This window comes from Anas acuta, chromosome 2 (assembly GCF_963932015.1).
Source record: "Anas acuta chromosome 2, bAnaAcu1.1, whole genome shotgun sequence".
Taxonomy (NCBI): domain Eukaryota; kingdom Metazoa; phylum Chordata; class Aves; order Anseriformes; family Anatidae; genus Anas; species Anas acuta.
Genome location: NC_088980.1, coordinates 144,772,885 through 144,799,867, shown reverse-complemented (window position 1 = coordinate 144,799,867; position 26,983 = coordinate 144,772,885). Strand labels below are relative to the sequence as shown.

General features: G+C 41.4%; 1 protein-coding gene across 8 annotated transcripts in view; it reads left to right on the top strand.

Annotated features, from left to right (window-relative positions):
- ENPP2 (ectonucleotide pyrophosphatase/phosphodiesterase 2) overlaps window positions 1-26,983 on the top strand; it is a 72,106-nt gene that overhangs the window by 5,038 nt on the left and 40,085 nt on the right. For 4 of the 8 annotated variants that reach the window (XM_068672561.1, XM_068672560.1, XM_068672556.1 and 1 more), the window contains exons 2-8: window positions 9,250-9,352; window positions 15,143-15,298; window positions 17,446-17,571; window positions 19,926-19,986; window positions 21,197-21,294; window positions 22,307-22,386; window positions 23,576-23,695. In XM_068672561.1, coding sequence (XP_068528662.1) covers window positions 9,250-9,352; window positions 15,143-15,298; window positions 17,446-17,571; window positions 19,926-19,986; window positions 21,197-21,294; window positions 22,307-22,386; window positions 23,576-23,695 — 744 coding nt within the window. The other 4 variants (XM_068672562.1, XM_068672558.1, XM_068672557.1 and 1 more) reach the window with 3 other exon arrangements.

Below are 26,983 nucleotides of genomic sequence, written 5' to 3'. Positions count from 1 at the left end.
TCCCTCTTTTGGAGCCTCCAAAGCTCAGTTCTCCTAAAGTATTCTCTTCTTTCGCCTCCATATCCAAAATGACTTTTCCTGCTTTTCCATTGCTCTGCCCAGCCAGCCTATTTTTTCCCCATGGACTTTAGGATATAGCTCTTTCTTTAATGGGATATTGGGTGCCTGGCAGTTGTTACTGTTGGTGTCAAGCCTGGTTTATTTGCTGAAGCTTCTGCCTCCAAAAGCTTCCCATGCCTCTGCCCTGTGCCCTCTGTCCCAGCTCCTTAACACAGTCCTGGGATCTGGCTGCACTTCCACCTGGCCTTATAGACTGTGGCATTGAGGTTGGTTTATTTATTTTATTTATAATGCATCAGAGCAGCAAGCAATGAAAGCAGAAGCTTTCCTGATTTCATTTTTTAGTCTCATACCTTCCCAAAACATGCTGAATTATCAACAGAACCAAGCAGATGTTTTAGCAGGCTCAGGTTACCTACAAGCAGGGGTATGAACATGAGGTTTTAGTCTGATACTCATTTGCCAAACAGCTGTTGTAGCTAAAGCTACTATAGGGGAACCATGTACGTGCTCCTGCTCTTGTCTCAGTGCAAAGTGAACCTGGTTTGCCTAAGGGATAGGGATGCTCCTCTTCTGATTTCAGCTTGCTGCTCCCCGCCTGCCTGCTTCAACTGCCCATCCCCTATCCCTTCTCCTTTACCCAAGGTCTGTTTTCTTTCTTTTTTTTTTTTTTTTTTAAAGGTGATATAATCATAGTATTCCTGAGCACCAGGCTGGAGGTAGATCAGCTGAGCAGTAAAACTCCTGCAGCTGGTGCTGTGTGGTGCAGAGGAGATGGAGAGAGGCAGCTAGGGAGGGCAACTTCTCACCCAAATGGATGATTGAGTTTGTAGACTTGAGTGAGGACAGCAGGCAGAAGGAGAGACTTTTTCTTCAGCTGGTAAAGCTGGAAAAAAAAGCTGGAAAAGGAGGTGTCTTCAGTCTCTTCCCCAGATCTGTATTTTACTTGAGTCCATTTTACATTGCATTTGAATGGACAGTGCTTTCCAAGGTTGCAGCATCTTAGAGAAGGGGCAGCAACAGGCAGTGAAAGGACACTAAATTAAATAGCCCCAGCTGTTTTGCAGGCTCTCTGTGAGTGCCCAGGAACATCTGTCTCTACTTTGAAAAGCTTCAACAAATATAATTTCGAGCTGACTTCAGTGTTGTCTGTTATGGAAAAGGGATTTACTGGGGTGGGGAGGAGAAATATATGTCTTCTGTGAAAGCTGAGTGAAGCAGAGCTGCTTTTATTATACAGTAGTCAGCAATCAATAAACCGAGGAGCAGATTATTTCTGAAAATTATGTATAGTTAGATGAAAAAAATGAATTAGAGAAGCAAAACTTAGTAAGATTATCTGCTTTAAAACACTGAAGAAATCAATTAATATTTAAGTGGCTGGTTTTGCTGTAGTCAACTTGTTTAATCCATAAAAAATTACTCTATTCTTTTCCAAAGTTTTATGCTAAATAGATGAGAAAAGAATTTGCAATAACAACCAAAAAACACTGATAATCCTGATGCAAAACCATGCTAGAAAATGTTTGCTTTCTAGCACTTTCCTTCATTTTTTTTTTTCTTTTTCATATTGCACTCCTGCAGAGCTTGAAATGTGTTCAGTTCCACATTATGATACGGGTTTAAAAAATAATAAATTCTAGCAATGGATCTCATTGTTTTGTTGTTGAAATGTTGCTTATACTTTTCTCACCCTGAGAAAACAGGGAGTACTGTTCCAACAGGATGTTTTTCCCTTTGTGCTTACATTTGTCATCTTTGCACTCGGCCGTAATCAGAAAAAAAAAAAAAAAAAAAGCTGGCGTGCAACTGAAGCGGTGCTGACACAGTTGAACTTAGGAAAATTTGTGATGCTTGGAAAATGGCCCATCTGTCTGAAATGACCTAAAAAGTAATATGCAATTGTTTAAAGCTTTTGTGCTTTGCCATTAAAACAGGCAGCGGCAGATGCCCGGTCAGAAAGGCAGAGAGCTGAGCGTGTGCAGCGGTGCTGCTGCTCCCTGGCAGCACGTGGGAGGGAAGAGAGGCGAGAAGCTCTGCTCCTTGCTGTCCCCTGGCCAAGGGATGCTGCTCATTGACATTACCCAGGTTGGGGTTCAGAAGCAGTAGCAGCTTGCAGCTCACTGCATCTCACAAACACGCTGCTTCCAGGGCTGAGGACTGGGGCACTGAACTTATGCAAAAATCTGTGAACGGGAGTTTCTTTTACCTTTTTTTTTTTTTTTTAAACTCATCATGTGTTCCTAGGAGTGTTTTTTTGGAGTAAGAGGGGTGGGAGTGATGGCAAGGATGAGCCAGTCTGCTAGGACTACTGATAGATGCTTGGTATCTGGACTGTACCTGCTGGTTTCATTTGTTTTCTGAAGGAAAAGAGCAGAGAATCCAGTTATTTCCAAGTTATTCAAACGCCTCACTTCTTCCAGTAGCTGGGGATAGCTTAAGCTTGTGGTATAAAGGTGTGTATTTCAATGGTGAGATAAAACAGTCCCTCCAGAATGAGCTTGCAGATGGATCTAAGTCTGTGACAGCGTTACCTGCGTCCTCATTTTATATGTTTTTCTTTAAGCAGAACCTTGTTCATCTGCTATTGTGTCCTCCTGTGTGAATGTCAGTGAATCAGATCAGGAAGTTTAGCCAATGTTTAATAATTATTTTTCTTTCCTTCTCTTTTATTTCTAACACCCCCCTGCCTTCAGACATCTCTTCTTCAGGCTGTCCTGATTTCTACAGGACTTGTTTTTAGCAGAGTTCCTGCTCTTTATAAAGGTCCTATGCCTCTTAGCAAATGAACCAGACTTGTGTTCGTGTGAAGCAGGTTCAAGCCCCAGATGGCCTTTTTTGTTGAACAGCAGCAGTGTCACAGACTGTCACTGGCCTGCAGCGTTGCAGTTGTGTTCATGCATCCCTTCACCATGCCAAAAAAGCTTTCATAGGTACAGACACTTACAGGTCACCGTAAGAGCAGCCAGTTCTTCAGTCTTCAAATGCCTCCTTGTGCAACTATAGAAACAAAAGAAAAATATGTCCAAATGCCCAAGCAGGGCATGTCCCTGTTTGCTGTGGAGGGATCCTGTTTCCAGCCTGCTTTCACTTTGCTTCTTCCCCAGAACAAGTATTGATGCTGGAGAGCATGGATGTCCAAAGCTCCAACTACGGGGCAAGTTGAGAAAGTTATTCATAGTGACATATCTCTTTAAACTGAAATCAAATAGGATTTTGCTATTTAGAAAATACCAGTGGTTTTTTAGATTAACGAGAAGAAAAATATCAATTAAAATATTTCTTTCTTGATCAAAGTGCCAAAAGCATTAGAAAAAAAAAAAAAAAAAGAGAGAGAGAGATTTAAAACAAACCAATAGAAACTCTTGTTTGGCAAAGAAAACAACTGAGAGTAAACAGAGCAGTATTAATTATATCCACATTTTACTTGTAGGGAAGAGATTAGCACTTGGAAATTTTTTAATCATAACCAAGCCTTGAGCTTGAAAAGTGTGCCAAAATGGAGTTTGGGCTGAGGGTAAATATGATTAAGTAGGAGAGAGATGTTACAGGATTATTGTAGAAGTCCTCACAAGAAGTTTTAGATACCCAGGAAGTTCAAAGCTTATATTCCACTGAAAAAGGTTCAAACATGGTAAAGGATGTTCAAACAAGTTATGTAAAGAAAGTAGGATCATGACGTGAAGTCTTGAAAACCTGCTTGCTTGCATTTTTAAGACACATCACCAGCTTTGCTATTTCTTTTCTTTTTTTTTTTCTTTTTCTTCTTTTTAGCTTTAAGTCATTATTTCTGAACTCCTATGGTTATCATAAAATGGAATAACTTGTATCACTTGAAAAGCTCAAATAAGTTAACAGTGATTGTGTGGCATGTGTATGGTACCATGTAAGGCCTTCAAGACATCAAGGATGGTGGGTGATTTTTACACCATCCAAGCCTACAGCTCTTTTCAAAAGACAACTGTGGAGCTGTTGGTGGACACCTGTGATACCAGGCCACCATCTCAACCAGCCAAAAGCAAAGATGAATACCTGAAGATATGCTTAGCCTTGCACAGGCTGCATTAAAAACACATGTGGGCTCTTTGACTGCCTGTTTCACTCACTTTTCTCCTCCATAAAGAAGCAATTTTTCATCGCAGAACAGTTTTCATTCTGCTGCATGCTAGAATTTTTATGTCTGATTATCTTAAGAAATGTAGTTACGAACTCCCAGTGCATTTCAGTAGAGTAGTTGTGCTGCTTCATAATAATCATATTGTCCAGAAACTGAATTCAGAACATGTTAGTTCCTTTGAAGATGATGAAAGTATGCATGTTGGGGTAGTGTTAATGCTATTGCAGATGTACGTGTGGCTCTCAGGGTGAGGTGTAACACCCTGTGTTGGACCAGCTGGTCTATTAGCTGCAGTACTGCTGGAAGGAAAGACAGGCTCTCAGGCACACACAGCTTTCTACAGGTCATTGAAAACTTGTCTGGTTTTCATCTAATGTAGCTGCTACAATAGAAGATGTGGTTCTGATATAAACCTTGCTTTGCTTGTGTGTAATGCTTGAGCTAAATCCCTTCATGGGCATCCCGGCAGCTTCAGGAGCTGCAGTGCTCTCACCAAGCCCACAGCCACCAAATCTGTCATAGAGGATGTGGAGGGTGGGAGAATTTATTCCTGTAAGGCATTATGCCCTCCTTCATTCACCAGGCCACCACTGGGGTTTCAGTCCTCATTCCAGTGAGCATGTGAGTGTTTTACATGAGTATAGCAGAGCTGGGACGCGGATCCCCCCTTAGGTCAGTGATTCCTCTTCTGTCTCAGGGTAGGCAGTGTGTGTAGGCTCAGTTTGGGACAGGCACCCAACCCAACACATCTACGGTCCATGTTTGGTAGCTATCCCAGCCGGGCAACGTGAGGAGGACACGATGTGCTCTGCTGGTCGTCCTCAGTGAGGTTCTGTACGGGTTCGGGCCCTCAGCTCCCAGCCCCGTGAACCCTGCAGGCATTGCGTAGGGTGCTCAGAAATGCTGATGGGCCTGTAGGTGCCTAAGGCACCTTGTGCCTCAGGGGCTGGGCTGCAGCAAGCTGCAATTCTGAAGACTTTAATTCATCCGTGATCCTCCCTGAGGGTCTGGCACCCCTTTATGGATCTTTCTGGCCTAGAAAGTTTTTCTCAGCCCGCTCCTTGGGTGCACCTGAGAACATGGTTTGCATACCTTTCTCCTCCGGCGGTGATGAGCAGACAGATAATCAGACAGATAATTGGAGAGGTATTCGTTAAGCTGTCAGGCACTGGCGGGTGGTGTTCTGAGGCACTTCATAAACAGGTACTTTCATGAGCACAGCCTGGGCTGTGGGTCTTCTCAGTCTTATGGAATAGCAGGAGACTGGTGTGGCCCCTACACCTTGTGACCCTTGTGCCTGCTAATATTTTCTTTTCCTCTATACCCTGCTTCCCTATTTACGTATCCATATGAACATCTGTGTCCTCACCTACTCTTCATGATCACGTTTTATGTTTTTGTTTTCCAAGCAAACTTGCCAGACATTTGAAATCGCATCCCAGGCTGGTCTCATCACAGGCCATCACCCTCCCTCCCAAACATCTTGGGGTGCTTTCAGCGAGTGCTCACATCTTCCCAGGGTTGCTTCAGCTTCTGGAAGATTGTTTGCTTTCACAGTACTTGTGTCTGAGGGCACTCAGCATGGATACTGCTTGAGTTTTGCAATTGAATTCCTAGTTCATCAAAAGGTTTTGTTCTGTGAAGTTGACATTTCATCTACCTGACAAGCCTTTTCTTCTTGGCCACAGCTATATGTAGAAGGTGTATACAGGGGGAGAGAGCTTTGAGGCATTTTGGCAAAGTCCTTCACCTTCCTGCTGTTTATGTTGCTATCAAGGATACTGGAAACTTTCACCTAGGTCACCTTATGTGGCTGATGTGCTGCACCCAGTAATGCAATGTGGAGATAAGGAGCTAGAAAGGTTCATTTTATTCGAGCACACTGTATCCCCAACCTGTGATTCAGCCAATATACTTGGTATCTCTGCATTATCCTTTCCCATTACAAAAAATCCAGAAAATTTGATTTTATACAAGACTGCAAATATTGCCCTTCTTTTATTAATGCTGGAAAAATAGAACAGGAATTCTTGTAACTCTGTAAATGTCACGGCATGAACTTCTCTTTTAAAGTGTCACCTAGTGGCTGGATGGAAGTTTTGCATTCTGAGTTAAATAATAATGAGTACCATCATATATATTCAACAGCCATAAAGGCCAGTCCTTATGCACAGAAACTGAGAAAGGTGCACTTCATCTTCTGTTGATCTTGTTAAAATTCCTTTTTAAAGTGTTCAATTCAGGCCCTAAAACTTGTACTGAACCACTGCATGACCAAAGGGTCAGGAACACATTATTTCTACTTTATTCTTTCTTCTTCTGATGAGTAAAATGGCAATTAATTGCTAAAAAGTTAATTGCCAGTGATCCCAGCAGTGAAATTTTCCCTGAACAAAATCATTAAACCTTATTTATGCTAATAAGTTCCTTGTGCATCTGTGGGGTGGCTTCGGGCAGAATCCTTGTTACAAAAAGATGGTTGTACATCTGCATATGTGGTCAGTCCAGAGCTACTGGAAATTGTGTCTTACATAACACATAAGAAAAATATTAGCAGTTTAGAGTCACTGTCGTCTGTAGTTCTCAAATGATATTATGGAGGAGGTTAAATAATAAAAGATTCTTGTAGTGTAGACCAGAAAACTTAAAATGAGGTCTGTTATCATGAAATCATTCAGTCTACAAGCTCTAGAGATGTTACATGAATGAAAAAAATGAAATGTATATTTTAAATTCAGTAGAAGAAGTCTATGTTGCTGTATGTTTTGGTTTTGTTTCTTGCTTCTTTTTTCTGGGTGGTCATTTTTAACTTCTGTAGGAACTTTCTTTTGAAAAAAACGAGCACCTGCACATTAGGAAGATATGCAGGAGCTGTAAGGGCTCAGCATCTCTGAAACCGAGGTTGGATATATTGGCTTGGTCACTCAATATTGGTAACTAGTTTTGAAAATCCAGTTGTGTTTTGCCTGGATCACTTGGTGACCTGAGGGTCCCAGGCTGGAGGAGAGCTTGGTCTGCTGATTCTCATGCTTTGCCTATCAAATCCTGAACTTCATCAGCTGAGATATGTAACACCGTTGTGTAATTTTGTGTGTGACACCTTTGGTTTCCCTTCTGCTGCTGTCATGCACTGATGTACTTACTTAGGGCTCGTGGGTGAAGGTGTTTAACCACAGTATATACCAGATGCTAAGAGTGAGTAATGTTATAGGAACATCTAGTAAAAATTGTGGTCATTTACTTTTCTCTAGACCTCCGTGCACAGTTTTTTTTTCTTTTTTTCTTTTTTCTCCAGAAAGAGTGCCTTCAGCATACAATGCAGCCTATATTTCAGCTGTTTATTTCAGTTTCCACTGAGCTAGTGATGAAGTGAACATCTGAAGATGGGTCTTGACTTCACACCCCTGCTCTGTGCAAGGAGAGGAATGCAGTGTCCTGGTATAGCTAAGACTGAGGTCATCCCAGACTAATTACATTTCCCTGAGGCTTGCAGTGCAAAGATTCAGCTCCACAATGGAGCCACTTTGGTTAAGAAATTGCATAAAAAAGGATCAGCTCCTAGCCAGGGGAGCAGGCAGATGAGATGTGGGTAGCAAAGGGGAACCTCTGCCCTGCAAAGCTACGTAGTGGGGAGGGACAGATTTTGCAGCAGGTAAAAGGTACTTCCCAACAAAGCTCCGAATTGTATGTACTTGATATTGCAAGATGGTTTGAAGAAAATTAAAACATGTTCCTTCGAGCCAGTATCAACATGACAAGGTCCCAGGGGAAGCAAAAAGCCCATCCATAGGCTTACCAACCTTGACTCTGTCCCTTTAAATGTCATTGTTAGTAAATACTTTGAGGAAAGGAGCTCTCCTCAGACAAAAAAGCAGCAAACTACGCTGGTAAATAATTTGCCTTGGCAAACAATATTTAAGCCGCTGATTTCAACCATAATTCTGCTCAGCATTATTGTCTGCTTTGTAAATAGAAGTACTTATCCAAACAGCTGAGCTTTCTGCTGTCGTTGATGAAAATGGGTAAATGTGGGGCAGAGGGAACGTGCCGCTTCCTTTCCTTTCTGCAAAGCTGTGGTTTCCAGCTCTTCCGATAAAACCGTGCGTTTCCATCGCTCTGTGCCTTGCAGGAGGCTAGAGCTGTAAAAATACCCCCGTGCTCCCAGCTTGGGGCACTCGGCTATGCAAACAACCAGGAACTTGAGCGGCGACCACGCAGCATGAGAACAGTGCCCAGGTTGCTGCCCTGTGCTCGTCCCACTGCGCAGAAATGCCTGCGATGTTTTGTGCCACTCGAGGATGGCGTTGGGGATATTTTCGTTTCACAGCCTGGGCGAGCTTTCCCCCCTCCCCTTCTTCTTCTCCGAGCCAGATGGAGTCACATTTGGTTTCTCTTTTACCCATGTTACTTCTGCGAGGAGAATAAAATGAGCAGGAACAGCTATTGGCCGCAGCAACAGAAGAAAGCCCTGCTTTGCCAGAGGAAACCACATAAAAGCGTGCGTGTGTGTGTTTGGGGGGAGGGCGCAGCGAGGGATGATGCCTGGAGCTTCTTGCACTCGGAGCTGCGATTTGTGAGTGAAACATGATGAAATCACCCCCTGGACAAATCACACGAGCCTGTCAACCTCACCAGGTGGGATTACTTGTAGCTAATAGCCCGAACTCCCAGAGCAAACAGAGCTCTGCGCTCACTATAAAGCAAAAGGGACGGTACTGCACGGGCTTTTCAAGAATCCTCTAGTATGGCTAAGAAGGGCTGCTTCCACTTACACCAGGTAGGGGAGGAAAGGAGCGTGTTTGCTTTTAGAGGAGGAGTAGCCCGTCTCTCCTGAATAAGGTCCTACAAAAAGGAGCGTTTCAGCTGCAGAAAGAGATGTTTTATTCATAACCCCCTTCTGGTTTGTGCTCCTCTGAAACGGTGACTGTCAGCTGCTGCTCCAGTGATGGGAACTGCAGTGCTGGGGAGCTCGAATGTACAGGGACCATCTCTGCCCTTTTAATCATAACGCTCGTAGCTTGGAAGTCCTGGCTTTTGCACAGTTTGATCACTCTGCTGTTTTGCTTTTGCAGGTTATATCTTTATTTGCTTTTGCCTTTGGAGTAAATGTCTGCATGGGATTTACAACAAATCGCTTTAGGAGATCTGAAGAATGGGATGAGGGCCCAGTCTCAGGTATGGTAACGGACATAAATTGTACATCGCAATACCCTTATGTTATATACGGCGGTTAGAAACCACTCCTACGCCGAAACAGTAGTTTGCTTGTTCCTTTTACCTCTAGGATATAGAGAAGAAATAACTCACTGAGCCTGAGTCAGTTGACCTTTGGGACTCACCTATAGGTCTCCTATTTACTTAAACTTTTGCTCTGTGTGCATGTGACTATGGAAAATCTAGCTTATTTTCGGATTGAGCGCCGCCAGTCTCACGGAGATCGGTCTCCATAGCTGCTTCATCGTGCTTGCGAGGTTTTGCGCTGCGTGCGGTTTCCCTCTAGAACTGACATAAGCGCCCCGATCGCTGTAAGGGTGCTGGTTGCATTTCGGTAGCTATTGAAGCGGTTTCTCTAATCTTGAGTAATGCTTTCAAGAACGCGCTGGTGAGAAAAGCTTTTGGCATTTCTGCGTCTCCTGAGGTCATGCTGGTTTGTGAACAGTAGACGGCAGACATCTGACGGCGGCGAGGGCCGAGCAGGTGTTCGTGTCCCTCGCCAGCAGATGTGCTGTCAGGGGTCGGCTGTTTGCCTTTGGAGGAAAGCGAGAACATGCCACAGAAGGGACTGTTGTTCGTGCTCTGGGGTAGTGTAGGGTTTTGTGAGCTCAGGCATAGTCCGAATGGAAAAATATTTAAAATGGAAAACTAGTCTTTTTTCTTAAAAATTAAAATGAGTGTAGGCTTGACTTGTGCCTCAATTCCTTCCTCTGGCAGGAGAAAGGGAACCTGTGGTCATTGACTTAGAACTGGTTAATTTAACTGAAGTGAAAGGGATGCAGCACCCATCTGTAATGATAGCCTGTGAATTTTCATTGTAAACTTTTTTATGGTGTCCTGAGGTTGTTACGTGCCTGGTAACTAATGTGTGTCCTCCCCTTCCTTGTCTTTCACATGAATTAGTGTCTAATCACAGCCACAGATGGGGTGGTTGATCACTGAGCAGAGGCATTTTAGGTTACCAAAGAGACAGTGGTGGTTGCTTTTAGTATTTATATAACAGTAAAACAAACTTGCTCATAAATCAGATTTATTTCTAATTTTATCTTCTAGTACGTAAACTCTAGAGTGGTTGGGTAATGTGTGTAGCACTGACATGAAGGATTTACATTTCATGTCTTTAACACCTGGCTGTTGGTTGCTTTGCTTTTGATGGTGACTGTGCAGGCTTTAGGGCAGGGCTGCTTTGCACCAAAGTCCCAAAGGTGGGGACCCACTGCAGCTCAACAGTGCCAACTCTGCTGAGCCCACCAGCACCGTTCAGTGCTGCCGGGGCTGGGAACAGTAGCTGTGTGCTGTTTCCAGTAGCTCACCATCCCAGGAGAATAGTAAGAAATACATCATATCTCCCCAAAGGCAGGAGATGTGGGTTATCTTGGGGCAGGCTATTGTAAAGGTGCATATGGTTGAGATTGAACCAGAACCTGGCATTGATGCAATCCCATCTAGGGGGCAACAAGGAGGACAAAAGCCTCTCTTACTCTTTGTTTCCTTGTGCATTTGGGAAGCCTGGTTACTTTTATTGCAGTAAAAAAAATTGGATGTGAAACCAAAGAATAAATTATTATTGCCACATCTGTCTGAAGAAGAAAGTAAACTGTTATGCTAGAAAGGTGCCTTTTTAAATAAAACTAAAGCACTGTGATCAAAGAACTTTTTTAGGCTTTAGCCTCTTGTAGCTGCATGACTTTCAGTTGTACTTCATCAGAAGCCTAGTGCTGTGAACTATCCAGAATGAAAGATTGCTGTATGTTCTTTTTCAACTGCACTCTGCCTTGGCTTATTTCCAAGTTTCTTAGTGTCTAGAATTAATTATTTTGTGCTGGCAAAACTCTGTTTCTTTACTAACCATTGCTGTATATTACCAGTTTGTTACTTCTACAAGGGTATGCCATGATTGTAGGCAAACTTCAGTTTTCATCTAGTATAGAACTCCTCTACAAGTCTAAGCCAGTGTTTTGTTTTGTTTTCCATAGTTCATTATACATGCACGTCAAAGAAGCACCATAATGCCTAAAAAGTTCTCTTGATCTCTTTTGATAGTGTATAGATATGTTTAATATTTGTACCCAACAAACAATTTTTTGAATTCAAGCCTTTTTTAAAAAAAAAAAAAAAAAAAAGAACAGCAGCCTTGGTACTCTAAATTTCTTAATTTTTTAAGTTACTTGCTGTATGAACCTTCAAGACTTCTTGGTAAGTACTTCCAAGGAAAATGACTCTAGTAGTCTCTTGAAGCATATTCCTTAGTCATGGTAGGATGATAGCTTCAATCTTGGAAGGAGAAGCATTGATGTTTTTCTGTTCCTTCTCACTGCATTTTTAAGTGTGACACTAAACCCAGAATTTATTGTCTTGGAACAGCTAGAATGGTTTTATTTTCCTTAAGTGACTTTTCATTGAACTTTTGTTAACTGCAATGACATAATGGAAAAGTGAAATGCAAATTCATAATTTGAATATTACATAGCAAAACTGGTGCTTTACATGTTTTATGTAGGTACTTGGGTGATCCACATAGGTTCCATATAGGATCCTAAATGGCATACTCTTATCAGGTAGCCTCCTTCCTATAATGACAGTGTAAGCATGTCTGCATTTTGTAGTCCCACAATGGAAATACTACTGGCAGTAAATAGTTTGTTTTTTAATGATGTAATTAGATTGTATCAGAGCAAGTAGTTTGATATAGTGCATTCCCAGGTGAATATAACACATTTACAATGGAAATTTAATAACCTTCATGGATTGAATCAGGAAGGCACTATTGCCATATATAACTTTTTCTCTCTAATATATGATGTGAGAAATAATCTTTAGATCTTTACTTTGAGCCTAGTGGGCCAAGGAAAAAAAAAAAGAAAAAAAAAAAGGAAAAAAAGAATGCATGGAAAAGGATATGGAAAGCTCTATGCATTAAAAAAGGAGGGGAGGATCTTCATGGGCAGGTCCCTCTGCGTGTTGCATGGAGGCAGATCTGATTGCAAGAGCTGTGGAGGGATGCAGGTATTTTGAAAAGTATTTTGAAACTGTGTAAGTTTGTTCTGTACAAAGTCTTCGGTGAATTTGAAAATGCTCACCATGAATGGAGCTCTTGATGATATATTTTCCAACTCTTCTACACGCACCAGTACCCATGCCATGGCATTGTGCACGACCTGAAAATCATGGTCTGGCTGCAAATGCAAGGTCAGTCATGGTAAACAAAGGATTGATCTTAATATATTCAGAGGTCAGGGGAGTTAAACCACATCCTCTTCTGTGTTGCTATGTGTAAGGTGTCCTGCATTGACTTAGGAGATATAACTTGAATTTTCTAAGGAATTTGGGATAATTTGTCACATCTCTAATAAAGAGGATGCCAGAAGATGCAGAAAAAATAGCAAAAAAGGGAGCTGGGCTAAACCATTCTCGTGTGAAATGGAAACCCTTCTTGCAGTCAAAGGTGGAGCTAGAGGGGAGCTTGACCAGCTATGTAGACTTTCTCTATATGCCAATACATGGGTGTTTATTTCTGAAGTTCTCCTGACAGATCTTGGTATATACCCCGTTCTTCAAATCTCCAAGATCAGAGATTGCACAGCCTCTGTAGGCAATTTGTTACAGTGGTTTCCTAATAAATTATCTGTACTTTACAACAGGTTGACATTCCTTGAAATACAGTTGACTCTGTTACTTTTGTAATGTGCAGTCAGGTTTACACCTTTTTTTTAAGCACTTGATGTGTTTCTTGACCTTCTGAAGTGGTCTCCCTCTCATTCCTTTGAAATGAAGAGGTCAATGCCACTGGAAGGAATACATAGTCTATGGTTGTATGTAATACCTTTGAGTCCAAATTTGCAGCTTACTAGATCTGTGATTATATGTTATCTAGCTTCCAAAGGGAAAGTAGCAGAAGAGGATAAATAACAGAAATGTTCTTTAGTAACAGATTTTCAGGAATATTTGGCACAAAGCAGCAGTCATTAAAAATAAGGAGTAAGACTTCATCTCTCTGAAAATCTGAGTGTTAACACGCTTTGAAGCAATTCTTGTGATTATTTTCTAACATAGATTTGTGGCCTGTTTATGTGACCAAAGAAGATAACTGCTCTGTGTGTTGCCAGCATAGATGAGCCACCTTTAGCCCCTAAGAGCTCCTGATGGCCAAAATATTGATGGCTATTTAAAGTCATCCTTGCAGAATATGTACCTGCAGAGTGAAACTTAACTGTGACTACGCTGGTACTTGGCTTTGAGCAATGCTCACCTGACTGAAAGTCACACAAAAGAAGAGACCCAGTTGCCCACCGTTACCTTTTCCAGAAGTCATATGAATGTGCCTTGCTACTATCATGATCCATGGCTGCAGCCATTGTAGGTTTGCTCCCTCCCCATTGTATTGCTGTAGGGTTGATTTACTGCCCAGTTTGCTCCCTGAAGTGTTTTATGCTGGTGCCAGTGCCACTCCAAGGGAAACAGTGGACCAGTGGTGCTGGGGATGGGAGCTGGTTATGTCACCTCCAGACTTCCCCTACATCTTCTTTCCCAGCTGTTTTTACAGTGTTGGGATAAGGTCATCATGTTTGGAAAGAAATTTTTCCTCAGTTTATGTGGAGAAAGAACTTTCAGCTATGTAAGAGTAGGGAAAAAATACATGAAAGAAAGATCAGAGCAACTGTTTCCCAAAAGTGCCATTGCATCAGTTCTCTTAAAATCATACAGCTAATCATGGTGAGGTTTGCCAAAACCAAAACGTGGTCTAAAAGAAAACAAACTCTAAGACAATTTCAAAGACTTAATTTTAATAGGTCTCTCAAAGAACAAACGACGTTGTGAAATATTCCTTGGAACACCTCTGTTTTTAAAGAATAACATGAATTAGTCTCAGTTTATTTCATAAAATGCCATTAACCCTAGAGAGTAGCACGCAACCTTCCTGCTTTACATAAGCTGTTGTGTAGGGCTCTTTGATGGGAAAAATCTATAAGATAATAAGTTTTGAGAAAAGAGCAGAGAAATACACACCAGCTCTGACAATAAGGGCCCTTACTAATTGGTTATTGAAGTCTAATGCATTATTCATGGTTTTCAGACTGGCAGTTCTCCATTTAGTTATACACATCAAATACGTTGACTTCTTATATATTTATATACTTATATACTTCTGTACTTTGCAGAGCATTAAATTATAAAATTAAACAGAAGTCCACCAAAAAAGTCATGCTTTACTTCTCCATTAACTTATAGAACAGTTTTCGTTCATGCTTGACAGTGATTTGGCACCTTTGAGTAGAGCAAACCAAGTCCTGCTGACTGCATGTAGATTAATTGCAGTCCTTTACTATGCGAACTGCCCAGCCAGCCATGAAAATGTCACTTGGTTGCTGAAAACAAAGGCCTGCTTCTGAGGAATAGCTGCAGCTCCTGGAAATGGGCCTTGGAGACTTCAATACAGTTCTGCTAGTAATCTCTTGATTGTTACAGAGGTAAAGCCAGGTCCATTTCTTTGCAGGATAATTATCACAGCATGCTGCTTCCTCATTCTTTCCCCCTCCAAAAAGAGCTGTCTTTTTGGATTTTTAAACTTATATATATAAAAAAATATATATATGTATTTGGCTTCTGCAAGCAACCCTTCTCTTCTCCCCTGTCCCTTCCTCTCGCTAAGCAGGCAGCTGAGGTTTCACTCATCCAAGTGGCTCAGGGCTGAGCCACCTGTCCCACCGCCGCTGGTCTGACAGATGTTGCCCTGTTTCTTGTTCCACACAGTCCTGTCAGATTCCCCCTGGATCAGTACCTCTGGCTCCTGCAAAAACAGATGCTTTGAACTTCAAGAGGCAGAGCCTCCTGGCTGCCGCTGTGACAACCTGTGCAAGAGCTACAACAGCTGCTGCTTCGACTTTGATGAGCTGTGCTTAAAGACAGGTACGATGGGTCTCCTGCCCTGCACTGGCAGGTGCTGATGATGCCTGGCTTATGTGAGCAGTTGGGACTGGCTGCTATAGTACAGAGCTCCCTGCTGTAACCTGGGTCTCCTCCTTACCTTGCCTTGCCTTGCCACCTAGGCTTGGCTTATCCCAAAATGCAGCCAATGTGCCCTCACAAGGAGCAGTAGGGACATACCTATTGCTCCTTGCTGCTGGGCTTCTGCCATGGTTTCTAGGGCAGAAGAAGGCAGGGTACTATTTGTACTACCTGGAAAGAAGATCTTCTGATACTCATTTACAAACAATAATCAGCATTCAGGTACCAGTTGTCCCTCCAGCTTACAATGAAGAGAGCCATGGTACAGACTGGAGGTTGGTCTCTCAGTGTTATCCACCTTTTTTTATTCCAGGTGATAACAATATTAGAGCAATTCAGACTTGCTTATGGATTGTGCATTGTAAAAGCACCTCTGAAACTGGGAGTGCTGAAGTGCAGGTCCCTCCAGAGGTGACAGGCTGGGTTTGTTACTATTGCTCCAGACTCTGACTTCCAGATGTCAGGATGCATATAACACATTGGTAAAAATGTTTACCTTCGATTCATTAGACCCCGGGGAAAGGAAATACAGCCCTCTGTTCATTTTCCGTTTTTCATGACTCATAGGCAAGGGAAACTTCAAAGAGGGCCACGAGTTATGTTTTATTTCTTAACATAGTGCACTTAAATTATTAGTTGTACTCATCTCCTTGAATGTTTGCCTAGTGGGCAGAGTTGACACAGGTGCCTGCTACTTCTGCTGTTAAACCTTTCCTTGCTTTATCAAGGAATTACACTTACTAAGAAGCCAGAAGAGAAATCTAATGACTGAAAATAACATTGCTCATGGATGGGCAATATTTGAGAGAACTTCCTCATTTCTGTTTATAAGGATATCATTTCAATAGCTTGGTACCAAAAAGTAGTAAGCTAATCCAATATAAAAGAAATGGCTTGGTTCCAGGCCAAGAAGTTCTGAATTTTAAGCTGATGCTGTTTTGTCCCTGTGTAAATGACTGTAGAATGTGAGATTCTAAAGACTTTCAGCACATTGCAAGATGTTTGCTCCCAAAGAACAGACTCAGTTCCTGAGTCTCCTGTCCAGAGAGTACAATATCCATTTACATGTATGGATAACTGCTTAGCTCTTAGAACTGTGGTGTAAATTTTCTTATAAATCCCACTGACACTTATTAAGACAATTATCACATGTATAATCTGTAAATATTACATATTTATACAAAAAAAGCCCCAAATTAAGGAAAAGTGGAGAATGAAATTGCTTTTTTTTTATTTTTAAAATAATTTTTATTTTTTGAACTGTGTGCATGTTAACTAAAGTGATCTTTTCAGTTTCCTATTGGCTGGGCCAGGACACATGTGGGAAACCATATGCTTATATCCTCAGGCCCTATTCTAAAGCGTAGCAATGTGCTGACCTGGAGAGAACGCCATAATTTAGACAGGCCCTTAGATCCTAACTTCACTTGCAAGATGAGAAGAGCAGGAGTGTTTTACAGCTGCTGCACCATGCTTCTCCTTGAAGTGCTTCAGACTTTGCAGCTGGTGCTGAATCTCACCCGCTGAGGTATTAGAAAGTTTCTTCTGTCTCTGTGAAGAACCGATGGGAGTATAACATCAATTTGTATCCACATAGCCTCTTTTCATCTTTCTCTCATTTCCCACTGATTGAACTGGGGACTTGAATAGAACTGGGTGAAAAAGAATGAATTACCCAAGAAAAAGCAGCATTCCTAGTTTGTCTTCCAAGCTCCATTTATCTGTGCTCCATTTATCTTTCAAGAGCCTTCCTTGACTTTTCCTTTCCACATCTTTTCTGGCATTCAAGTTGTACAAAGCCTGGAGTACAACACCCGAGGGTAGTAGAAGCACTTTGTGGGTGGAGGAGCCCTCCTGCACCTGCAGGACACAAGGGTCCTTTTTGTTTCTGGTTGACATGCTTGCTTCAGAGGTCTTGAAATCACTAAAATCGGGCTATAAATTTAACACTCTACTTGTTGAGATTGGATGTAATCACTGTGGCTTGAGTGAGTGCTTTTTGTTTTGATTATAATCTCTCATTCTTCCTTACTTTGCGAATGTTTTAGCTCGGGGCTGGGAATGTACAAAAGATCGCTGTGGAGAAACCAGGAATGATGACAATGCTTGTCACTGCTCTGAAGACTGCTTAAGTAGAGGAGATTGTTGTACTAACTACCAAGTCGTTTGCAAAGGTACGTCTTTGGTCATTCTGCCTTTTATCTTTCCAAATCTGATAGGAGGCAGCCCGTGGGTAAAGAGTCTTCTTCTAAAGAAGGAACCCTCTCCTTGTTTTGTTCTGATTTTGGGGAGGAGGAAGAACAGTGAGTTACATTTGTGAAGCCTGTGGAGGGACTCTTTATCAAGGTGTGCAGTGATAGGAGCAGTGGTTTTAAACTAAAAGACAATAGATTCAGATTAGATATAAGGAATAAATTCTTTACTCTGAGGGTGGTGAGGCATTGGACCAGGTTGCCCAGAGAAGCTATGAATGCCCCATCCCTGGAGGTGTTCGACGCCAAGTTGGATGGGGCTTTGGGCAACCAGGTCTAGTGGGAGGTGTCCCTGCCCATAGCAGGGGGGATGGAATTAGATTATATTTAGGGTCCCTTCCAGCCCAAACCATTCTACAACTCTGTTATTTATTTTGGACGCTAGTGGAGGTGAATGCTTCTCATTTGTTGACAGTAGAAAGAGGTTGTCTTTGCCTGTAGAGATACTGATAAAAAAGGAAGAGGCAAAGGTAGACGAATTTAAAACACAGAAGTATTTGGGTGCATTTGTCTGCATCACAGGGAAAGACAGGGATATCTGATGGTTTCATAAGGAATTTAACATTCCTAGATATGTTATCTCTGTCTCTAAAACCTCTCCTACCCCTGCTACAAAAGCTCCTGCTCAAACTACTTGGGCCAACACCTGTAGCCTTTGATTCTTGTGGGACAGGGGTTGCAAGAATACAGCAGCTGTAACTTTCAGATGGGTGGCATGGGCTCCGGGTGACCATATCACCTCTAGGCACACAACGTCTGCAGTATGACCTGCTTTGGCTGGTGGATTGATGAGCTGAGGAGGCTTAAGTTTCACCCTGTACCCTGATGGTTTGGAGCATGTCCCGCCCTGCACAATGTGTCACCCATTCTGAGCAGGTCTTCTGGTCCTTGGTAATTAGCATTGTATCTCAGCTAGCTCTTTTGTCTTGTCATGGTTTAATGGTGGAGAGTTTAAGGTTTGAATTTTTTTTCTTCCACACCCTTTCGGCCAACTGCATAGCTTCAGAAACTCATAATAGGCCAGGTCCACACACTGAAAATGGGATTTTCTTCTTTACTTGAGTTTTGCTGTTGGGAATCCAGGTGAAATAATGCGTCTTCCAGCAAGTCCCCGGAGATTACATTCTTCCCCTTCCCAATGAGACACAAGGCTGAAATTGCTTAAATACTGGTATGGTTCTCAGTTTCTGCCTTTTTTTTGAGCTCCCTCTTACAAGGGTCAAGACAGAGGAATTTACATGTCTCCTGCTTTAATATACATAATCTTTGTTTAATTGGTTAATAACAAATGATCTCAATGACCCTGGCATCCTGACAGGAATAAGCGTTATGTGAGAACAGTGTTTCCTCTTTATTCGTGCTCGTGCCTATCTGAGGATAGTGTGTGTTTTTTTTTTTTTTTTTTTCTTCTTGGAAATCGTCCCTCCACCTCCTGTCATGGTCAATTGGAATTGCTGCAGGACACATTTCCTGCAGATCTTTTCTATGGCGCTTTTTTGTTTTGTTCTTTTAATTGAGCTGCAGTTCCCTTAATAGTGCCAGGTTCAGGAAGTGAACCTCATTAGCTAATAATTTGTTTTTCAATTGACCTGTGAAAATGCAAGTCATGAGCTGGTCTATAGTCAGCATTCAGTAGTGAAAACCTTAAGAAAATAGTTGATTACATAAAGTAATTTTAACTAAGCTAGCTCTGAAAGAACATTAATGCTCTTTTTAGCTGTGCCTGAGTCTCACCTGATCCATGAGTTGATCAACTCTGTAAACCAGCTGGAAACCATTTAGGGCTGTTTTTCTTCCACAGAATGTGTTTTGTTTTGTGTCTTTAGCCAGCTGAGGCAGCTCACAGAAATATCAGAGCTGGTAGGAAGGAGGGTATGAATTCACAGCTTGAAGCAGCACTACCAGTTTTTTGTTTTTTTTTTTTTGACAGATTGAAAATGATAATTAAAACAACGACAAAACAAAACATGACCACTGTGCCTAAAGCTTTTACCACTGTTTCCCTCAGGCAAAAAGAGACTTTTAACTCCAGTCTTAAGATATGATTATAGCAGTGATAGTTTGGATATTGTTATTGAGTAGAATATAACCAGATTTGTTCAGCTGAACAAATGTTCAGCATTTGTTCAGCTTTGTGGAAGATACCTGGTTGTTATTTGGTCATCATTAGCTAGAGGTAGACTTTATTTCTTTTGAAACGTTCTCTGAAACCTGTAGCTGTATCCACATATATATAAATATATGCATTTTAAACTCTGATTTTACTTTCCTGGTAGGAGAAACCCACTGGGTGGATGATGACTGTGAAGAGATAAAAACTCCTGAATGTCCAGCAGGGTAAGTGCTGTGCTTGCAACCCCAAAGCCAAGTGCAGGAAGGCCAGTTGTCCAGCACTCTGAACATCATGTTTCTGTACTGTCCCTGTAATGCCTTTGCTGAATGGTTATGAGTAGGTTGCTTTCCTGCGCTTCACCATTTGTACAATTGGGCTGATAATATTGCAGCTCATTTGTCTTTGAGCTGTTGGATGAGTAGAGGTGTATGAGGGCCTGCACTCTTGTCATTTGATCACCTGCTGGTAGCTTTGTCTGTTTCACTTAAGTATGTAGGAAAAGTAACCAAACTCTCTTGAAGACTGTGGAGATCTTTTCCTGACTTCACTAAAATTCAGACTGAGCCACGTATGAACACAGCTCAGGTCATTTTTAAAAACTGAATTTTGGATTAATGCTGTCTTCCTAAGTGAAAGGATTTCAAAATTGCAATGGGGATATAGCCTTGACTAAGAATAACAAGCACAGGAATAACACTGAAAACATAAGAAATTCTGAAACCAGTTGGCTCTCTATTATGCTTAAAGGTAAGCAAGCATCTGCTTAGGTGCCATGTCAGGTTGCAGCTCAGTCTGTGCTATCAGGATAGTTTGGAGGAGATAGGAGCCCCTCCTTCTCCTGGTGACAATGACAGCTTCTTACCCCTGCAGCAGATGACCCAGACACACCTGTCCAGGACACATCTATGCCTGCTTGGGTTCAAATCCAAGTAGAAGTAGCAAACAGAAGTACAATAAAATAGCATGAAATACCATCATCTTTAGTATATGAGAATGTTCTCTGCCTCACGGAGCACACAAAATGCCACATGGACTTTTGTTTGTAAAGAGAGAAGACCAGCTGTCATAAAACGTGGTTTTTAATTACAGATTGTGTTATAGGGTGGGTACTCATGCATACTATTTTTTTTTCTCTTCTCCATCTCTGTCTGTAAACATCTGCCTTTTTGGGTTGTATGCTTTTGGCTGCTCAGGGAAAATGTCTTTTATGTTGGAACTCAGCCCTTTAACTAACTGTGACCACACAACCAAACTCTGGATGTTAGTAAGCATGAAGATTATCAGTTTGTGCTGATTTGTTAAGTAAGCAAAATCTTATAGACACACAGCATATGTAGTAACTATACTTGAAGCTCTCTGGAGCCTCTGTGAGCAAGTAGAAATTAAAAATAATTTAGAAATGCTGACTTAGTTCATGCTGCTTCTATTCTTCAGCTTTGTTCGTCCTCCTTTGATCATTTTCTCTGTTGATGGTTTCCGTGCATCATATATGAAGAAAGGGAACAAGGTCATGCCCAATATTGAAAAATTGAGTGAGTACATCTGTTTTACTACAATATATGAAAGACAATCTTTTTGCAGTTCAGTTGTTTTCATTGTGTATTGAGCAACAAAAGTCAGCATGGTGCTGGCGGGTAGAAGGGCTGTGCCAAATGCAGGGCTCTTCTGATTCAAGGGTCTAATAAAGATTTTTTTTTTGGTTGGTTTTTGTGTCATCCCCCCAAAGCAAAATGGCAGAAGTCCCATTTGGTTTAGATGATATTACCTGGTGGCTTGAAGCACCCTGACTTAAACAGCACGAAACAAAGAGTGGGGAGAGAGCTGCTTTGGGGATTGCAGGTCAGAATCGGTGGTGTTAATTTGGTTTTGCCAGCAAAGAAATGATTCTTCAGTATATGATATGTATCATGCCCTCTTAAAGGCTAGTTGGGAGGTACCCGCAAAATGTTCCACTTGAGTCACAAATGTTAAAGACATGGGTCCTGGTTTTTGTGGTGTACTGGAGGCACTGTATATTTGAGCTTCTCAGTATAGAGTGGTAGTTTGTGTGTGTGCCCATACCCTTGAAAAGCGTGGTGGTTTTTTGTTTGCGTGTGTGTTTGCTGGCTCTTGTATTTGTGTAGCCATCTGTGGAGCTGTGGCCAAAGCCTATTGTGAAACTCCAGCCTTAGTATATTTGTCACTTAAAATTAGCCTGTGATTTCTCAAATCGTTTTACTTAACAGCAAGACACTTCCAATGGCTATGGACACTGAAAGGAGGCTAGCTTAGAAAGGAAAACAGTCCATGGAAATCTAGCTGGTTTTGTAGTGCTGGCTGCATTGTTTCACTTGTTTATTGTGAAGCTCAGAGTGTGTGAGTAGATTTACCACTGTCCCGCGGGAAGACTTGCCAATGTTAAGAAGCAGAATGTTCATTTAAATTGGTTAAAATTTAACCAGTTTCTGCATCATTTTCAGTTAAAACAAATGATTCCCTGTATTTTTGTTTTTCATGTCTCAGAGCTTCACTTGCTAATGTTTGCATTCCCCATTGATTTTTCAGGATCTTGTGGAACACATTCTCCTTACATGAGGCCTGTCTACCCTACAAAAACCTTCCCCAACTTGTACACCCTTGCTACTGTAAGTCCCTGGGAAGGAGTTTTTGTTGATAAAATGTTGCACTTCATTAGAAATGTGGGTTGTGGGAAATGAGATTTTTAAAAGTTAAACTGCTTTGCTGTCTATCCTTTTCTGCCTTCAGTTATGTTAAGTATTTTTTTTCAGTATTTTGAGGTTCTGAAGTAAATTGTTTCTCACTATTATGCACAGCATTACAACTTTCCTGCAATTTCTTATGCCTGTTTTTGCAGTTATTTGTACTGCTGTGTAATTACAGGTCATGGTTTTTCTAGGAGGGGGGAAAAAACAAACAACCCTGAAATCCTACCCAGAATACAACCAGCAGTTGTTCCTTCATTGGAGTAGCTGAAGTCAGTAGGGCTGTCTTAGCAGCCGCCTTAAAATTTACAGCTGCTGAGTGTGTCTGGATGCTGCATTGGCTCTGCAGAAAAGGAGCCATCACTTCTGTGCTCTGGTGGCACGGCTGGTGGCCAGGCTGTCCCCACCCTGGGATGCGCACGCTTCTTATGATAGTGCTCCCAAAGCAGCAGCCACGTGTTTTTTTTTTCCTTCTTTTTCTTCCTGCAGCCTCTGCACAAATGTTAACTCAAAAGAGAGAAGGGGGTGGAAGAGGGTGGAGAAAAAGGGAGAAGAACAAAAATCTCCTAAATCACCTTTACTGATGGAGAAATTGTGATACAAAGCCTCTGGGTTTATATCACAATTTTGGTGACTTGCTTTGGTTTCTTCTTAGAAATAACTCGTATCTTGCAGAGGAACTGGTGGAGATAAAATATTATCAAATGCAAAGTGTTACTCTTGTTACCAGAAAATGAATTACTGTTTCCAGAAAGGGAATTCATGAGGAATTCAAGAGGAACTGAAAGTTTAAATCAATCTTTTTTTTTTTTTGCTTACTTTTGATGACCTCTAACTTTTAACCAGTGTGAAAATATTTTAAAATATCCAGTACCAGAAGTTTTTGTGCCCCCCCCCCCTTTTTTTTTTTTTTAGCACAACTCATTCATCTCCTGCTGTTTTTGTTGTTACAGTCAGTTTTATATGTGCTTATCTTAAAGTTAAAGCCTTTTCTGGTGTGTATTTGTGAAGACACCTATTTTAAAACAATTTAGCAGTATTTGCAGATAGCTATGGGGAACTGGGTCTGTGTGCATTAGGGTTTTACTAATTAATCTACTTCTGCACAAAGGGACTCTATCCTGAATCACATGGAATCGTTGGCAATTCGATGTATGACCCAGTGTTTGATGCCAGCTTCAGTCTTCGAGGGCGAGAGAAATTCAATCACAGATGGTGGGGAGGTCAACCAGTAAGTTTCAGATTCCCTCCTCCTCTCTCCTTCCTCCCTCCCCTCCCCCTGTGCTGTGGAACATAGCCAATAATAATAATTAAAAAAATACATCTGTGAACAATTTGTACCTAATCTCCCCATGGCTGGCCCTGTGTCTATCAATTTAATGTAACATTTTGAGTTGGCTTTTGCTTTTCAGAATAATAAAGCCATTGATTATGGAGGGGTGCTTGTGTTGATAAGTATAAATTAGATGTGGCTAGGAAAAACCCTCACTTTAGGCAGTAGTTTAACACGAATTACTATATTTTCATCACCGTGGCATAATGTTTCCTTTTCATTATGGGTTTCTCAGGTTTTCGTCCTAGTAATGTTCTTGTGGCAGTTTTAGTATTAATGTTCTGTCAGAGCAGCATGGCACAACTTCATAATTATTATTTGTTAAGTCCACAAGTGATCGCTGTTGCCTGACTTGCTGCAGAGGTCACAGAAGTTTGTGAATTAATTTTGCCTTGAACACAGCAATGGTGGCTGAATGGGGCTCTCTCTCTTAGGTTAGTGTTGCAATCAGTTTTCTCCAGCTCTGAATCCTTATTTTGGGCAAGGAAATAACCTCTTTCTAAGGTTTCAAAGAAAAGGTCCCTTTGCTTCTGCTGGGCTTTCCCCCATTAGTAGTGCATGCTGTGGTGGCTTTAAACTGCCACCAAAAATGGGTTTATGTTAAAATACTAAGTTTTACTTGCATGCAGCCAAAGTACATGAACATATCACTGCACTGATTACTTGGGGGACTGTAGTTTAAAAACTTCCTGACCAGTTAATGCAGAAAAAGAGTGGGGTAATGGAGGTAGAAATTGGAAGGAGATTTGGAATGCCACAATGTGTCATTGATATTTGCTCAAGTGATCAGCATCATCCCCCAAATCACTAAGACATTAATATCCCAGAAAACTAAAGGAAGTTACTCAGATGGTTTTAGGCTTAGCAAGCATGTGTGTTATTTGCCTGCATGTGGTTTTAGTCCACAACAAATGCAAGACAAGGCAATTTAGAGCTGCAGGCAGATGTGTGACAGGCAGATGTCTCTGGCTGTAGCTGAGCCAGAATGAGGTATTTGTGCTCTTGTTACATTAGTCAGCAGTAACAGAGCATGGTCACTCCTTCGCACAGCTATGACCTGGGTTAGCTTTTAGCTTGGGTTGCGTGGAGAGGAGAGGTTGAGAAACATACCTGGCTGTTATCTTCCTAGATTTGAGCAAAGAAGCAAAATCAAAACTAGGAGCAGTGAAAGTGGGGGACAGGTGGTAGCCTCTTCTCCATCGTAGCTAGTCACACACCTAGTGGCAGCCACACCACCCTTGCTTCAGTCAGGTGTTGAACTCATGGACAATATTGAGGCTCAACACCCGCTTTACAACTTCTTAAGCAGCTGCAATTTAATTGTGCATTGCAAATTTAATTGCATGTCTTGCCTTAGCCAAATTTAGATAGGAATTACTGGGAAAACAACTTCTGGGGGCTGTGCAAATGTCTCTGTCTCTAAACTGCCATGCTTTTAAATTTCAATACAAGCCTATGTATTTTGCATCACCTGTGGTGTTGAGTGGGGGGGTATTGGGTAATTCCAACTCCCACCCATTAGAAACACCTCTGCTATTGCAGAGAATAACAGTCGCTCTGGATTGTAAACAAGGATCATGAAAAATGTCAGCTGAGAAGAGCTTGAAGAAGTTACACAACTGCGGATGACCATACACTGGGAAAAAAAAAAATCTCAGAGGATAGGGGGGAGTGTTGCATACACAAGTAAGGATGATAAAGTAAAACAGCTGATCCAAAGAAGTGTTAGAATGCAAAAACACGGGAATCATGTAATGAGCTGGAAATATCCTTGGAGAATTGGAAACACATGCTCAGAGGAAGGGCTATAACTGAATCCCCACACACTTTATATGAGGAGAACCTGTAAGTTAGGCAAACCAGATAGAGTGGCCATAGTGCCTAGGTAATGACATAAATGATCCCATCTCTGACACGGAGGAAATGCATGTTTTGCGTATCTTTATTAGCAAAATGAAGAAAGTGTGATGATAAGCTACTAAAATTCAGAGGGCATAGATTTTGATGGAAAAAAAAAAATATCTTTCATCTATGTGTAGATAAGTTACAGTCCCTTTCTAAATCCTTTTTATAATTTTATCTAAATATCACATTGATAAAACTGCCCAAAATAGCCGGTTAGTCAAAGACAAGACAGAAAAATTAAGGGAGACAAAGGGGAATCTTTTCTGCATATCACAAATTTTTATTCCTTCTAGGTCTTGGGTCTCAAACTGGAGTACTCAACTTCAGAGAGGCGCTTAGTTTGCACAGAACTGGGAGTTATTATCCAAAACTACTCATTTTCCCTAGGAAAGCAGTAAAAATTCTAGAGTCCCCAGTTTCAGGTTATAGCTAAAACTGCCTTAAAGACAATGTCATTAAAAGTTGATCATTCTTGAAATACTTTCTTGCTCCTGGAAACTGACCTACTGTATGTAGCTCTGTTAAAATGTGTGGTGTGTGTTGTTACTGCCATTTAAAAAAAAAAAATAAAAAAAATTGTTCTTATAGTGAGTGCTTTGTTGGGAAGCAGCCAAATTAACATGTGACTTCATGGGGTTTGGCAGATGAGTAGCTGAATGTTTCCACGCAAGGAATTACGAGAAATTAATTTTAAGAGCATTAGGAAAGGGAGGAGGACAGAGAAGGTAGCTTTGGAAGTGTTTTGAGATCCTCTAACTGATGGTGAGACTTCCTGAACCGTGTCTTTTTGATTTAGTATTAAAATTTGATTTATTGTACAAGCTTAAAAACACATTGTTTTTAAGACCCAAGTGTTTGACAGGAAACAGCCGCATAACCAGTCCTTGTTGTATTGCTACAGCATCTCACAGAAATGGTGAGCATCAGGGCTCATGCGCTCCAAGGATAAACAAACTTCACTGCTCGTTTTTCATGACACAGACTTTCATCCAAGTAACTTCAACCACTGAAGTCAAGTGCTTAAATTAGGCCCCCAGCTGCCTTTGGCTTCTGTTTAGTAGTAGTTTTCCATGTAGTAGTTTTCTTGATTTGATGTAGCAAGCTTAAGCTTACACTACAGGCGATACTTTGCTTTTCTTAAGGATCTTTCATGATCTTTTGGCTTCCCCAAGATCAGAAGATAACAGGTATAAAACCACAGTTTTATGAGGATTGTAATTCATGAGGACAGAGAGTCCCCTTGAGAAGGTTGCCCAGCTGTTACTTGAGTTTCCGTCCAAA